This window comes from Phoenix dactylifera, chromosome 18 (genome assembly GCF_051530095.1).
Source record: "Phoenix dactylifera cultivar Ajwa chromosome 18, Ajwa_hap1_PhDact_Kaust_v1.1, whole genome shotgun sequence".
Taxonomy (NCBI): domain Eukaryota; kingdom Viridiplantae; phylum Streptophyta; class Magnoliopsida; order Arecales; family Arecaceae; genus Phoenix; species Phoenix dactylifera.
The window spans coordinates 13,403,348-13,418,662 of NC_143207.1; the positions used below are offsets into that span (position 1 = coordinate 13,403,348).

Here is a 15,315-nt window from a genome sequence, read left to right on the forward strand (position 1 = left end):
TAGTCTTAGGCCCTGTTTGGATGGATAGGGAAAAAATACTGGAGAATTTAAAAAATCAAGAAATGGAGGGATGCAACAAGCGTATACTCCAAATTTACTCCAGTTTACATCCTATTCCAATGTCTAGATGTTTGTAATAAATTTTACAGAAAAAAAAATTCTGCAATCACAATTTAATATAAGTTATAAGATCATGAAACAAACATTAAACAAATTCATCAAAAAATTTCTGTTTCTTTGTAATCTACAATGGTATTTGTTTATTCTGCAGGTCAAGGTGGCAGCATTTAAAGTGATAGAGGTGGCAGTGATGATGATGGTTAAGGAGATGATGGAGATGGTGGTGTTGGTGGAGCTGGTAATGGTGCCGGAGGTGGTAATGATGGTGGCAACTGATGATAGAGGAGACAAATGATTACAGTGGTGGTCCAGTCAACAATGGTGGAGGAAACTAGGTGGATTTAGGGGATTGGGTTGGCACAAATGATGTCAATGGTGCGCTAGACTAAGATTCAGATCAGGTTAGATGGATGCAAGGAAAACACGGGGGCACAGCCGAAGGTTCTAGGCCAATGATGAGCTAGGAGCAGAGCCTTGGTCTAGGCCGTTGATAGGTCATGAGTGAAGCTTGGGGTTGGCTGGAGGTAGAGCACGAGTGAAGCATCAGGGTAATCCAGCATTGCTGGAGCTGCCGCTGTTGCCATCTTCGGCAGCAAAGAGCTGCACTGGGATGAAGTTCAGCTAGATGGCATGGAGAAAGGGAGGGAACTAGCTCATTGAAGAATAAGTGAGAGGATGGAAAGGAGCGAGCACATGCCTCTCAAATAATAATGGAAAGTTTTGCAGAGATCATAGTGCATTATTTTTCTACTCCGGTACAGGGATACAATCATGGTATTTCCTCACTTCAAAAACATCAGATGAACACCAAATTGCAAACTTTTATTCTGGAGTCCTGAAATATTAGAGTAATGTCCCCATACTCTCATATTTCAAAGAATCCAGACAAGACCTTCATGAAATCGCCAGTTTTCTTTTTTCTTGGAGAAGATTATTGTTATGGTAAGATGCAATGATGAAAGTGCAATATTTTTCAAGCTTCAGCAGTAATTTAGCTTTTTACCCCCCCCCCCCCCCCCAAAAAAAAAAAAAAAAACCTTCAGTCCCCGTTTTCCAGGATTGTCCAACATATTTAATTTAGTTGTTTTCCTAAACATAGCATTCTTTTTTCAACTTCAAAATGAAACTCATGTTTTCAGCCAAACTTCGGTATGCCTTAAATTTTTCGAATTCTTTCATAAAAACCACAGAAGTTCCCATTTGACCCCTTATTCCTGCTCTTTGGTGACAAGTCCTATCAACCAACTATTAAGATTTTTAACTTCAAAGTTGGATTTTAAACAAAAATAGATTTTAACAATGCATTCCATCAAGCTGAAAAATCAATACTGAACCTTAAATACCCAAGTAGACCCTCCACCAGAACTTATCATATATCAGTTTCCTACAACCATATTAATATTATAAAGGGTTCTCCATTCTGACATGTCACTAAAGGCATATAATACTACATACATAGTACGCACTATACCAGATGAATAGATACATACATATACATATTCATATGTTTAACAGTATATTTAAATGCCAATGCTCCCAATATCAGGCATTTTGTGGCCAGATGCTCATGACCCAACTTTATTTCAAAGCCATCTATGCGACACTTCTTTTGAATAAACCTTGTGCAATGCATGTCGAAAATACCTGTAATGTGAAAGCATCCAAGTTTAGCCACATCAGGTCAGTAGGTCTTTCGCACAACAATTCTGAGCTAAGGCCCACATATGGCCATCAGCCCTTTCCCACCTCACCAATCCACTTATGTCTCTCCTTTCTTTATAGACTCAACTTTAATCAATACATCCCTTTGGTTAGACTTCTAAAGTTTTGGCCTAGAGAGAGAGAGACCGATAAGAAAGTAGGAATATGTTTATCATGTAAATAATAGAAAATTTCATAATTTCTCGGGCGATCACAGATATCCATGTTTCTCTTAACATGCATTGCAAATTGAGTTATTCCTCTCAGCATGAATTAATGATTTACAGACACATACAACACATATATAATATGTAAAGCTCACTGTAAATTTATAACTTTTTAATTCCTAAAATGTTTATGCATTCCATGTATTATAAATCATTAATTCACCATGCAAAACTTAAACACTAATTTATCATGTGTGCTGTAAATTTATATAACATGCATGTATGGTACACATACTATGCAAATTGAGTAGAAAGGTAACCAAAGGACAAGCTGATCCAATATTTCCTCATTAAAGCCTTCTGTGAATAAAAAACCATTTAATAAATACAGATAAACTAAGCAGAATTTAATAGTTGATAATATTTTTTATGTGGGACAAAATCGATCATGTAACTAAAGAACAGCATGGAAAACTCATAAATATAAGAAAATGACCAGATGTTTAATCTGCACACAACACATCAACCGTAGGAAACAAGCTAAAATATGAAAAAACGGAAATGCTAGATGCAAATATTATGACTGTCTAGACAAACCTGCTGACCAAATTCAAGTTCACCTATGGACTGAACCAATGCAGCAAGCCAGTAGACATCTGAATAGGGGTTCCCGTTGTTATCGTTGTACTGAAAAGGAAGAAAAGGAAAGTATTTAACACGCATACACAGAGAGAGAAAAGGGGGGAGGACTAAACCTATGGCAAGCACTGACAGAATCAACAAGATCAATAAAACAAATTGTTTCAAATGAAAGAAAAAAAAGAGTTCTTTCAAAGGTCAGATAGAAGAACGACAAATCCTGAGTTCAATTATCATAAACTTGATAATATGCATGGATATAACTATAACAGGTATTATTGGCAATTAAAAATTACATAATGGTTGGAACATCCCAGATGACAATGGGGGGGGCTCCAACACATAGGAATCCTTCTCCATGTAAGATTCCACCACAAAGGATTCCCTTGTACGGACACTTCTTCCACAAAAGAGTCCTCCATAGCAGTTCTTCTGTTGTTTATCTTTAGCTTTTCAGTGTTTTTTCTTCAGGTTGCTTTGAGGTGTCCTACAGTCTTGAGGAGTAAGTTTTAGTATGAATGAATGCTTCTTTTCAACATTGAGTGTAGCACCACTCCATTTGGCATCATCTCCTAATTCAAAACCTAATTTGATAGCCATAATTTGCTTAATAGACAGTTGGTAAATAAATGTGCCCACAATCTTGCTTCTGCAGCTGGATTAAGAGTATCTCCACATATTTCTTGGTGTAAAACACATAAAAGGGACTTCAACCATGATAGTAATTGCCTTATAAAATAAAACAATTTGATATCTTAATCGTGGAAAGGTATTGTATAAAGTGTAACAATGGGATATGATTGATAATCTAATCATTCCAGTAATGCATTGTGTACCAGATAGAAAAATTCAGTAAATGAAAGCCGCATTGTGTGCCAGATAGAAAAGTTCATTAAACGAAAGCTGCATTGCATGCCAGATAGAAAAGTTCATTAAATGAAAGTTCAGTGGGAACTTCAAATTTAAGAAACATAACCATATAAACAAACCTAAAACAGAACTTACAACTGCAAATGCTGCAAAAGGCCATTGAGCTTTAAAAATTATTGAATGGTAATATAATTGAAACAGGAGATACTTTTAGTAGATAACTGTTTTGGTGTAAAAGGGATCTTATTCCAAAGAACCACCCTCCCAAAGGGCACAGATGTTAGTTAAAAAAAATGCTTTATTCAGAAGGAAAATTACTAGCGCCAATCTGGACTGAACGGACAAGGGATGCCAAGTTTCAACAAACAGTAGTAGTAGCAGAAGTAGTAGTAGTAATTGAAACAGCCATTTTAAATTTCAAATGAGTTGACCAGCTTGATTGCTCACTGAGCAGCTAATGCGGTTGGGTTGCATCAGAACCTATGATTTCCCAAGCACCTGCTCAACTTGTTGAACCAGGCAGTTCAACCATTTGAACCATCTTGTCCACCCAATTCTGCACACATTAATCGGTTAAAAAAGGGAAAAGAAAAAATAAAGGGGGTCAGATTCCCGCTTGAGATCTCTCCTCTCTATCTTAGGAGAAGCGCTGAGGATGAGGGCTGCCATTGCTAGATCTGCAAAGAGCGCTGGCAACATTTGAAAGAAAAAGTGGCCTTGTTAGCTAGACCCTCTTCCCCTTCTTCCTTTTTTCACCTCTTCTTTTTCAGTTGATTCGGTAGGGAAAAGATGATCCATGAAGGAGCCTTCTCCTTCTCTTCTTCCTCTCTATTCTTAATTCACTTCTACTCATCTTGAAGAAATAAAGGGGCATTTGGGACCTAGAAATCAGGAATTACAGGGACGGGAAAGGGATTTAAAAGAAGAAAGCAAAGTGAGCTCACTCACACCAGTAACCTGTGACTTGGCCACAAAGATGGTTCATGTCAGGTCACATTTTGTATTACTTCATGTCAGAAGGCTTTCAGCATTGTATATGTCAGTTTTGCTTAATGTGATTAGTTTCAGCAGAAACTGAAGAAACTCAAGCAGTTTATATATCAGTTTCAACAAAAACCAATCTGTTTCAACTGAAACACTTCGATTTCGACCAAAATTCCGAACCTTGACCAATGGAAATGAATACCATATTATAAGGTTCTTGTACATATTATTAGGAAATTAATTTTAAAAAGGAAACAAGATCAAACCAAAACTATCATTATCCCATCATTATGGGATTGCTGTCAATAATCGCAGCACGGTTCAAAATTTTCTAAGAAATTTAAATCACTACAAAAATTTAAGTCTAAACAGAAAAGCCATTCTTACTATGTCACAAGCAAAATGACACTTTGCAACATCAACTTCCATCAAGATAAAAAAAAAGGTATTTCATCAAGAAAGTAACAAATAATGAAACAAAAAGTGCGCTGAAGGAGCATGTCTTAGTTGATTGTTGCTTTATTGAGAAACTAGTAAGGGCCCATTGATGAAGATGAATGTAAGGGATCACAACCAATGATTTAAAAATCAAGGTATAGGCCCATACCGAGCACCGGCTGGTACAGGACTGGTTCAAATGAGTGGGGAAAGAAAAAAGAAAAAAGATGTACTGAGCAGTATCGGATCAGTTGGCAATCCAGGTGGCACCCTGCACCAGTCGCCAGTACGGAGCTGGTACACTCAGCACTTCAAGCCTTGATTCTAACCATTGCTCCATCTAGTTAGTTCCAATATTAAAACAAAAGGCCAATGCATTTATCTTGGAGGATGTCTCTATATGTATAAACGTTTCCTAAAAATATTAAGGCAAGCATCTTTTGTGTCCTTGTGATGAGTGCTTATAACCAATTTACGAACCAGTTGATTAAGCTCAATAATAGGCGCCCCTTCAAGAAAGACAGCTCACTTTGGCAAGAAGATATGGCTCATTACATAAAGATTCTCCAAACCTATGAACAACAATAAGGAAATGAAAATTCCTTGAGAGAATAAAGGAATTTGATTGTTTCCCAAATAGGGCACTAGAAACATCAGGTCCAATAGGACAACAGGGTCAGAATTCAGACAATCAAAATGAAAATCCTCCCATTGCAGCTCTTCGATCATCCAAGGAGTTGCTTGAGGAGATAACTTCTAAAGATATGGAATAAAGCAACAATTAAGACTTTCCATTAAAAAATCTTGCTTTGGGAAACCACAACAACATATGACACAGGACAATTTAGGGAATGGCCTGCTTATGTGTTGGTGGACCTAATAATTAGGAAGTTAAAGGTTCTGCTCCCCTTATGCATGCTTCCCATCACAGAAAACAGGGATTTAGTGGATTGAAGGAAAAACAAAAGCTTTCTAGGTCTTTCCCAGGTTTGGGAATAGTGTTGGTGTTAGGAAGAGCTTTCTTAGGATTTTAGGATTAAAGTGGAAGAGCTGGCATTGATCTATAATATAGTTTCAGGATATGGTTCAGATTTCAGCAAACTAAAAGAGATGACTAGATGAAGAAAGAGAAGAGAAGGGGAAAAAGAAAGAAGGGAGAGAGAGGAAAAGAAGGCACTAAAAAGAAGTGGAGAGAAAAGAGTAGAGGAGAGACGTTTTCTCAACAATACAAACTCAATAAATACATAATTCAAGGCTGTCCTTTGACACTCAAATAATCATGCACATATCTAAGCCCCTGCTTTTGTCAACATATTTAGTGGAGCTGACATCCTCAACTGGAACTGATTAGAAAGAAGCTCCACCCATATGCATTAAAAGATATGCCTTGTATGACAGGATTGAACTTTGAGGTCTTACCACTGAAATGAAGCCAGTCTACCTAATTTTGTTATCTCCATTGTCCAATACTGTGATTTCCAAACAGTGCCAATTTCAAAAATTCCAGAGCATCTATATTGTTAAATTAGACATTATGTTATTACCAAATAATCACCATAAAGTTGGTCACCGATTTTAAACATGATACCTTAGACAACAACTAATTAAACAAAATGAGCATATAAGAACAGAGGGATGTTCGAAGTACAAGCTGTTGAAAACAAGGGGAACGCAAAATTTGCTTGTGATCAATGACTCATCTTATAGTAAGACAAAATAACAGCTCGCATAAACGATGTGATAATGCTCAAAATAACTTATATGGAGACCAAAAAACTTGGTTTATAACTCAAAGTTAAAAGGTTGTTGGGCATGATCATGAGACCAACAAATCTCTAATCATAGCATCAAAGCATTCAGGTCAAGCAAGTTAGATTTATATAAATCAGAGTGCTTGATCAGGCATTAGAAACTTTGATTGTCTGTTGACAACTTGACACCAAAGGACGAATCAAGCATTGTTCATTTTGCCTAAACTACTAGTCTTGTGAGAGCTTTTCCCTGGTAACAAATATATGGCTACATGTAGTTTAATTGGAGATATTTCATTATTAGTAAGTCATGTCAACAGCTGTTAGCTCAGCTGATTGGCACTCCTTTCACGAGGGGTTGCACTAGGGGCAGGTCCGGGGAACTCGCGGCACAATACTATCTTATCGTTAAAAAAAAAAAGAAATAAAAATAATATAGTGAATCATTCACATGTAATACTTAGAGATTATAGTAATATTAAATTTATGTTTTGGCCTATTGCCCCTCTAGTGAATTATCGCATTGTTGAATATTACCAATATTGTCTCCTCAAGTTTTGAGTTCCGTAAGAATAATAAATAAATAGCAAAAAAATAGAATCCAATTATCTCGGCATTCTTCCTATGGATAATAGGGCTGGAAGTGGGCTCGGGCCGGCCCGAAGCCCATCGGGTCGGGCCGCCCGCGGGCCGGGCTATGGGCTAGGCCCAATGCATTTCGGGTCGGGCTCGGGCTGAATAATTAAGCCCATTTCTATTTCGGGCCGGGCTCGGGTATCTCATTGGCCCGGCCCGGGCCCGACCCAAGCCCGAGCCCACTTCCAGCCCAAGGAGTAGCAAGCCAGAATGAGATCGAAGAGAAGGGGGATGAAGGGGTCATTGGCGACGAGGGCGATGTCGATCCAGGAGACGTACTGCTTCATGGTGTTGAGGGCGGCAGCGGCGAGGTCGGGGTCGGAGGAGCGGTAGAGGGAGACGACGTCGAACCAGTGGCGGGCGATCTGGGGGACACACTGGAGGCGCATGGAGTCCTTGATGCGGGAGGTGGCAGCGGCCTCGTCGGGGGAGCGGGGGTGGTCCTGGCTGAGGAGGTCGTCATCGAGGGCCGCGAGGAGGCGGGCGAACATGTCGACAGCGAGAGGGTCGGCGGATGGGAGGCAGGGGATGAGGGTGGGAAGGGGCAGTCGGAGGCGAGGGAGAGGAGGGAGGAGCGAAGAAGGAGGAGGTCGGCGGGGGAACATGTCGACAGCGAGAGGGTCGGGGGATGGGATGCAGGGGAGGAGTTGGAGGAAGGGGGAGGGCCAGAGGGTGGGGTACTCGAAGCGGATGAGGGCGGTGATGACCTGAGCGAGCTTGTTGCGGAGGAAGGAAGAGGATGAGGGTGGGAAGGGGCAGTCGGAGGTGAGGGAGAGGAGGGAGGAGCGGAGGAGGAGGTCGGTGGGGGAAAGGCAAGAGTACCGGCCTCGCACACGATGGACCTCCGCGAAGACCTGGGTCTCTCCACCGCCGTCAAGGTATTCGCCCCTTGAAATCCACACAACCAGAGCTCAAATGAGTTAGCTTTGTTTAATCTTTGAAAAGATTAAGTGGATAAAAAAAAGATTGGCGGTGGTTTGGGAATACCCACCTCTGGGGAATGCGACGAGGGAGAGATTCAAAGCGAAGGAAAGAGATTTGACGGCCAGGGAGCGGAACGGAAAGAGATTTGGCGGTGGTTTAGTCCAATCGGGCTGGCCCAATTGGGCTCGGGCCGGGCTCGGGCCGAGTTTCTGTAAAACTGTTCGGGCCTAGGCCCGGCCCGAAGCCCGGAAAATAATTTCGGGCTGGGCTTGGGTAGAGGTGTGGCCCGGCCCGGCCCGGCCCACTTCCAGCCCTAATGGATAATAAGGCAAAGGACCAATAGTGGAACTTGGGACTAGGTTGAGATCATGGAAATTGGAATACTTTGTTGCTTTATACTAAAAAAAATATTAAGAAGCCATAAAAGATGGAATCATTGGATCAAGAGACTTTTCTGTTGTCATCAAAATATTTTCATGAAGGCAATGGGCGATATGATGGCATATCAACAGGACAAAGCTGTTAGTGGCACAGTATAGCGCTTATCATATGAGAGTTTCAGCAAGAAATGACGAACAAAAGAGATTATAACAAAAAAGAGAAAAAAATTGAATGAAGTGCATAATTACATGCTAAAATGGCAAATTGTTATCATGATTAATCTTACAATATTTTCAAATGCCAAAAGAAGATTCATAAAATATAGGAAAAGAAAATATCTATCATCAGTAAGTTCTCTCAATTACCTTCAGCAACTGTAAAACAAATTCAATTGCTTCTCTTGGGCTTTTCTTGTCCGCTGCTCTAACCAAAGATACTGCATGCGGGATGGCCTAACAGGATAATGAAGAATAAGCTAACACAAGCTCTGTCACATTGCTAACACAATTTGTAAGAACTTAATGCATCATCAAATAATTCTATGGATTATTTAGTGCACCAAGCAAATAAGTACAGCAAAAATTTGCAAGAAAATAGTCCATCATTTCATTAACCATCTTCAAACATAATTATGACATTGAAGGCTACAAATTAAAGGTCAAATGTAGAATGATTTGAAATTTCAGCTAAAACTAAAACACATCAACTTTTGGAATGATTCCAGTTCAAACACATCAGAAATTAACCATACTTTTGTAAACATCAACTTGTCTGAGTAGCATTAGCTGAAGTAAGTTTTGGTTCCTCATCCCTTTGTTCTATTTTCTACTTTCTTTTCACTGAAATTACTTCAAAACTAAAAATAGCACTTTCAAATTAGAAATTTAATGTTAATATACAAGAAAATAATAGTTACCATACATATTTGAAACATTCGAGCATGTTTTGTGCTGAAGGCTTTTTATTGCTGCTTTGAATATTTGAAACTTTTATTTCTAGCAGAAAATGTTTTTCGATACAAAATAACAATCTTTATAATAGAGGGTACTGTAACAAATGATGTGGATTTTGTAATAAACTTGTCTTAATTTCTTGTATTAATTTTACTAAACATTTTTTAATAAATAGGAATTTTCAAATTTTAAAAATTAGAAACCTAATGCTTATCAGAGGCTTTATATTGTTCTTAGTTACTCTCATTGCAATTCATACTTCCCTATTCATTCTTACACAACATTTTAATTGTATCAACATCTAATACTAAGGCATCGCTGTTTGTGCTAGATTATCCGCAATCAACATATTATACTCTAATGTGGTAGTTATGTTACTGAATTGAATTATTTTTCAAAAAAAATTTCACATTTACATATCAAAATTAAGACCACAATCAGCAGAACTATAGCAGAAACAACAGAAATAGTAAAACTTCGGGCCACAAACCGAACCTAAGTTTTAAGAACATGATTTAAAAGATTTACATTGCTAAAATCAACTGTAAATGTTCAAGTGAGAATTAAAATATTAGTAGAACGCAATGAGTCATTCTAACATGTATCATCATGAGTACATCAAGCACATAGATATGCATCTAAAACCCGACAATGCATTTTACATTATATGAGAAATTACAAGAAAATTTTGCTTGTTTAATTATAAAAAAAAATTAGCCAATGTGCACCCAAAAGAAAATATGTCCATTTCGGTAGTTCCATCCATGCCTATGGAGTATCAGTTTCAAGTTCTATCCCCAAAAATGAAGTTAATATTACATTATTACACAATATTTTAGACCATTTTGTGTAACCTAGGTCCTTTATTTAAATAGTTTCAACAATTACAAGATTGAAGTTAATATTACATATGAATAAAATTAAGTATACTACTATTTCCTACTGTAGACAAATGTGTGTAATTTGCCTTACTGCAGTTGAAATATCAAAATAAAACTCATTGAATTCGAGCATTATTTTAATATTTAAGCGGCTAAAAAAGCAAAAGCATGCAGTCTTTGATATTACATTTATTTTATTTAAGAGAATGTTATTGTTCTGCAATGCTTGTATCTAGTTTCATATTGGTCTTTATAAAGTACTTCAATAGGGTTTTTTTGGGATGCCTCAGCCAAGGAAAGCTAAACCGAGCCGAACCGGCCGGTTCGGCCCGAACCGAGCGACCGGGTTGGCTCAACCTTAGAAAATGGTTCCGGCCCCGACCGGGTCGGCTAGGCCTTAGAAAATGGCCCCGGCCCCTACGGGGCCGAAACCGGCCAGAACAAGAAGGAACCAGACGGTTCTATCCGGTTCAACTTGGTTTGAACTGGTACTGAACCGTACCGGACACCAACCGATATGGGTATCGATATCGGTTTGGTGAACCTTGGCCAGCTTGTCAAGGGTTAAAATTACTATCTTTCTCTGCCTTTGACTCACGAAGAAAGGACAATCATTAGAAATGATACCATATAGCCCAATATTTATAAATGAACAAGCGACGACACTATAGCTGTAGACACCAAAATAAACTCAATAAAGGATCGTATGGCTAGTTTCAGCTGAAATAGGCCAAGACCACAAATACTGGACTGAAATTGGTTGGTTTTCACTGAATCGACATGATGCTCCTGAAACTGATCAAAACCCAAAACAGGGGACCAGTTTCGGTTTGGTCTTGACCAAAAATGATCCATTCAACCGAAAGAAATTGTTTTAGCTGAAACATAAAACCTTGGATCTGACACTTCTTGGTTCTAACACTTAAACAAGCACACCCTAATAGCACTTTGATCAAAATCCAATGCTAGACCATCTACAAAATCTTAAATGCTCAAAACATGATTTGGCTCGTCCTGAAACCCATGCATGCACTTAAAGATGGACCTAGAGTCCACATATAGGAAAAGTCACCTATTTGGCACAAGGAAGGTTGAAGAGGGTGTGAATTAGGCCAATTGGACCTTTGATGCCACTAGAGCGAAAGATTGTTTAGGGCCCATTAATAGGCTTGTTTGTGAGAAAAAATTATGAGGAAAAGTTTTTGCAGGGAACACTGCCTCTCCTCATAATCAGGAGACAACAGGGCCAGCAACTTCTAGTAGGAGTGCCCACTAGCCCCACCCTCGTAATTATCATGAGAAAGGGAGACAACCACTGACGTAGGTGCCTTACCACCTTCTAATTAGTTTACAGAAGGAACAGCCACATAAGAGTGTGCCCCTGTACTTGCAAATAGATAGGGTAGGGCATCCCCTTAACCATATCATCTCATCTTTCTCACGGTCCATCTTACTCTCCTCACTCTCAATATATTCTCCCTTTCCCCTCTCTTTCTCTAAGTTTTACATGAGAAAAAAAGATAGGGTTTAAAGAAACCCAAGAAGGCTTCTTGTTGAGAATAAAGATTCTAAGCATATTGGATTTTGGTTTTTGGAAAGTCATTGTGTGATGCTGCATCAGCTCGGTTAGCATTTGACCATGATGAGTTACTGCCAAGGTGAAGGCCCCATTTCGAGCCCTCACATACAAATATGACCAAAGGAAAAAAATTGTTTAACTGTGACACACTTACATGATGAAAACATGGAGGGGCCATTCCTCGGCGCAATGGTAAAAGAATTTGGCTGACAAGCCCAATGGCACAGGTTCAAATCTTAGGACAGCCACTTTGTAACAAAAAATGCCATAGATTAAGTCCATCCCCAGTCCGTAGGAACCCACATTGCCAGGACCATAAATGGGTAATGGCCTTCATATGACGATAATATGGAATTAATATGTCATCCTATCATGGGATATGATGCAGTTATCATGCCACAGCATCAGTGTTATAGATCAAACAAAAGATTGCTGAGGGCCAGTAAGAAAGCACAACAAATTCCATAGGAACACAAAATTTTTTTTCGCAAGCTATCAATCCTCAATAGCATTTTATGGATGCGATTCCGGATGTCAAATCAAAAGGTGTTAATGAGAAACCACAGCCATGTACCACAATCAACATACTACTTTTTATGTTATACTAACAATTCCTACCTCAATGCATTACCTCAAGAACAAAGTACTCTGGAACATCATGGAAGTCGTTTGGCCTGTAAATGTAAATGCGATATGTAAACGTTACATGTATCTATCCCATCATGATGCTACCAAACACTTCAAACATGAAATAAGAAACATAAGGAGCCTTACCTAGGTAATCCAATATCTGCATCAAATCTTCGACTTTTATAAAATTTAATCAAATAGAGTAAGCCAGCCAGATCTGTTTCCTGGAGAAATGGAGCACTGAAAAACTTAAAATGAAGGCAATGTTAAAAGTGTTTGTGTGGAGCAATTAATAAATGTCAGACTCTTACGGATAACTGAAAGTAATTAATCAGCTAGGGGTAATTTTGTTACTTCCCATAATATTCTTTTAAATCCTAATCAATATTGCATACGCAATCAGCATTTGCTGAACCGACGCAAACTAGGCAGTCTAGCCCGTACCCAGCCGACAAGAAATTGGGGTGGTTCAGCTGTTCAGGCTAGTGCGGCTTATAAAAACCCCCCACTGGCTGAAGGCTTCGACTGCTCTGTCTCTCTCCCCTCTCTCTCTCCTCCATCTTCGATGCCAACCAACATCATCGCCCTCGAACAATGCCGAAGACAACGTCATCGCCCTTGAACGATATCGAAGACAACGTCGTCACCCTTGAACGATGCCGAAGATGACGTCACCACCCTCGATCAACACCATAGCGACCCTTGCCGACATCTCCAAACTTGATCGACGATTAGGGTTAGGGTTTTCAGCTACCACCGCCGATGAGGTAAGCCCCTCTCTCCATCCCTCCCCCTCTCTCTCTCTTCTCCTCCCTCTCCTCCATCTCCTCCCTCTCTCTCTTCCTCCTCCCTCTCCCCCCACTCCATAAGCCCCTCCCCCACCCTTTCTCTCTTCCTCCCTCTCCCTTCCCCTAGTTCGATACACCTTGCATTGGTACAGTACATACCGGTACCATAGCAAACTGGTCATCGGCCACTATGACCCACGGTAATGGTCTAGCAAACCTTGTATGAAATTGTATGGTAACTTAAATTCTTCCCAAATACATTATGGTAAAGTTTGACGAAGAGAATTTTACCAAGAAAAACAGATGAACTATACTTCATCTATGTATACAATTTTACATAGAATTTAAAGTAATGCAAAAAAAAGAATTTTAATAACCACTTGGGACAACCACACTAGACACAACTCTATAATCATAGACCCCTTGATCACTCTAGCAACTCTGATTGTCCTATGCATAGTAACAATAAGAAAAAAAAAAATATGCTCTTTTTAACATTAACATGTCTTACATACTAACACCTCTGCTCAAAGACCAGAGGAGCTAGATTCGATTACTAGGTGGTGCATCCCCATGTACTTGGACCTGCATAATTATAATGCGAGTAGGTCTCCCTCCCTTCCTCTCCAAAAAAAACCTTATAATATTTGTTTCTAATCAACTAAATAGTACATTTAATTCACATGCTTTTGCATGACACAATCACTTCAACCTACCATGTGATGTGAAAGCCCAGGTCAAGCATATAAATAAGTTTTCTTAGACAAGTCAAGAAACCAAAATTCAAAAGAAACACAAGTTAAACATAGGCCTAGCATGTGATAAGTAAGATCATTCTAAAATATATGAAGCGCTACCTCAGAAGCCGTATACGCCAACGCATATGCTGCTTCAATTCTGACTCTCCAAAATGCCTGGCATAAATAGTATTAACCATGTAAAAGGCAACACAAGTAAATTAATGATTATTAATTTGAATGTTGGGTAAAAACCTTTGAATCATTGAGGAAGCTATTAAGAGCATTAACAACAGAGAAAGAAAGTTGGGGTAGTTTCTGCAACATTGAAATTGCTTGTGACTGAGCAACCACATCCTTGTCTTTCTCTAATTGATTGATCTGGCAAAAGCAACTTAAAATTTAGAACCTATATAAGACATTGGAAGAAGAGTGACAAATTGATATCTTTCATTTTGATCAGAACCAAGGTTTTCAGTACCGGTTTCAATACCTGTACTAATACCCAATTGGTACAATATGGGCACAGTTCAATTCTTGGTACCAACACTCAGCACGAGGGGCCTACCAAGTATTGGCTCCCTACTAGTACAAGTTGGTACACCTAGTACGAACCAGTGTGGTCCGGTACTAAAAAGTGAAAACCATGATCAAAACATGATAGGTCTAACAAAATAAGCAAATAAGTGATAATAATATCTAGTGAAAAAAGAAAGGACGAAAAAAGCAAGGCTAGTTCAAAAGCAAACACAAAGCATCGCTACAAAGTTATTTCCAACATAAAGTCTTATTCTCGTTTATAGCTTGAAAACATACATTTGACAAACTGCTAAATTTAGAAGCTTTTTGGTCAGAAACTGAGAAATACACGAAGCACAAGCTACTAGAAATATACAGAGAGTCTGCCAAAAAACTAATGTGAAAAAAAAAAATATCTAACGAGTCAAACTGTCAAAGACACTACGCAGACAATCCATGACCAAGTAAAAGGCCAGCTGACATAAAATCGTTCGACAAGCTACTAGGAAAAAAGATAAAATTCATTTTTTGAATAACAACAATTAATTGCCGCAAAACAAAATTTATTTTCCAGGAGATGACATGTAAAAGCTGTATAGTTCAACAAATCTTCTAAC

The 15,315-nt window shown here is 38.9% G+C and overlaps 1 protein-coding gene and 1 pseudogene across 3 annotated transcripts in view; both read right to left on the reverse strand.

Moving 5' to 3' along the window:
* The window catches only part of TAF2 (TBP-associated factor 2), a 42,721-nt gene that overhangs the window by 7,003 nt on the left and 20,403 nt on the right, over positions 1-15,315 (reverse strand). For both annotated transcript variants that reach the window (XR_005509172.3, XM_039120549.3), the window contains exons 15-20: positions 14,435-14,560; positions 14,300-14,356; positions 12,799-12,878; positions 12,656-12,698; positions 8,977-9,063; positions 2,586-2,675 (exon numbers count right to left, since the gene is read on the reverse strand). Coding sequence is in view for 1 of the 2 variants with exons in the window: in XM_039120549.3 (XP_038976477.3) it covers positions 2,586-2,675; positions 8,977-9,063; positions 12,656-12,698; positions 12,799-12,878; positions 14,300-14,356; positions 14,435-14,560 (483 nt within the window). In the remaining variant the exon portion in view is untranslated. The remainder of the gene's footprint in view (positions 1-2,585; positions 2,676-8,976; positions 9,064-12,655; positions 12,699-12,798; positions 12,879-14,299; positions 14,357-14,434; positions 14,561-15,315) is intronic.
* Positions 7,327-8,371, reverse strand: LOC149750944 (exportin-T pseudogene; annotated as a pseudogene). The gene is made up of 2 exons (XR_016399016.1): positions 8,298-8,371; positions 7,327-8,194 (listed from the first exon to the last, which is right to left on the reverse strand). The product of XR_016399016.1 is annotated as an exportin-T pseudogene (transcript).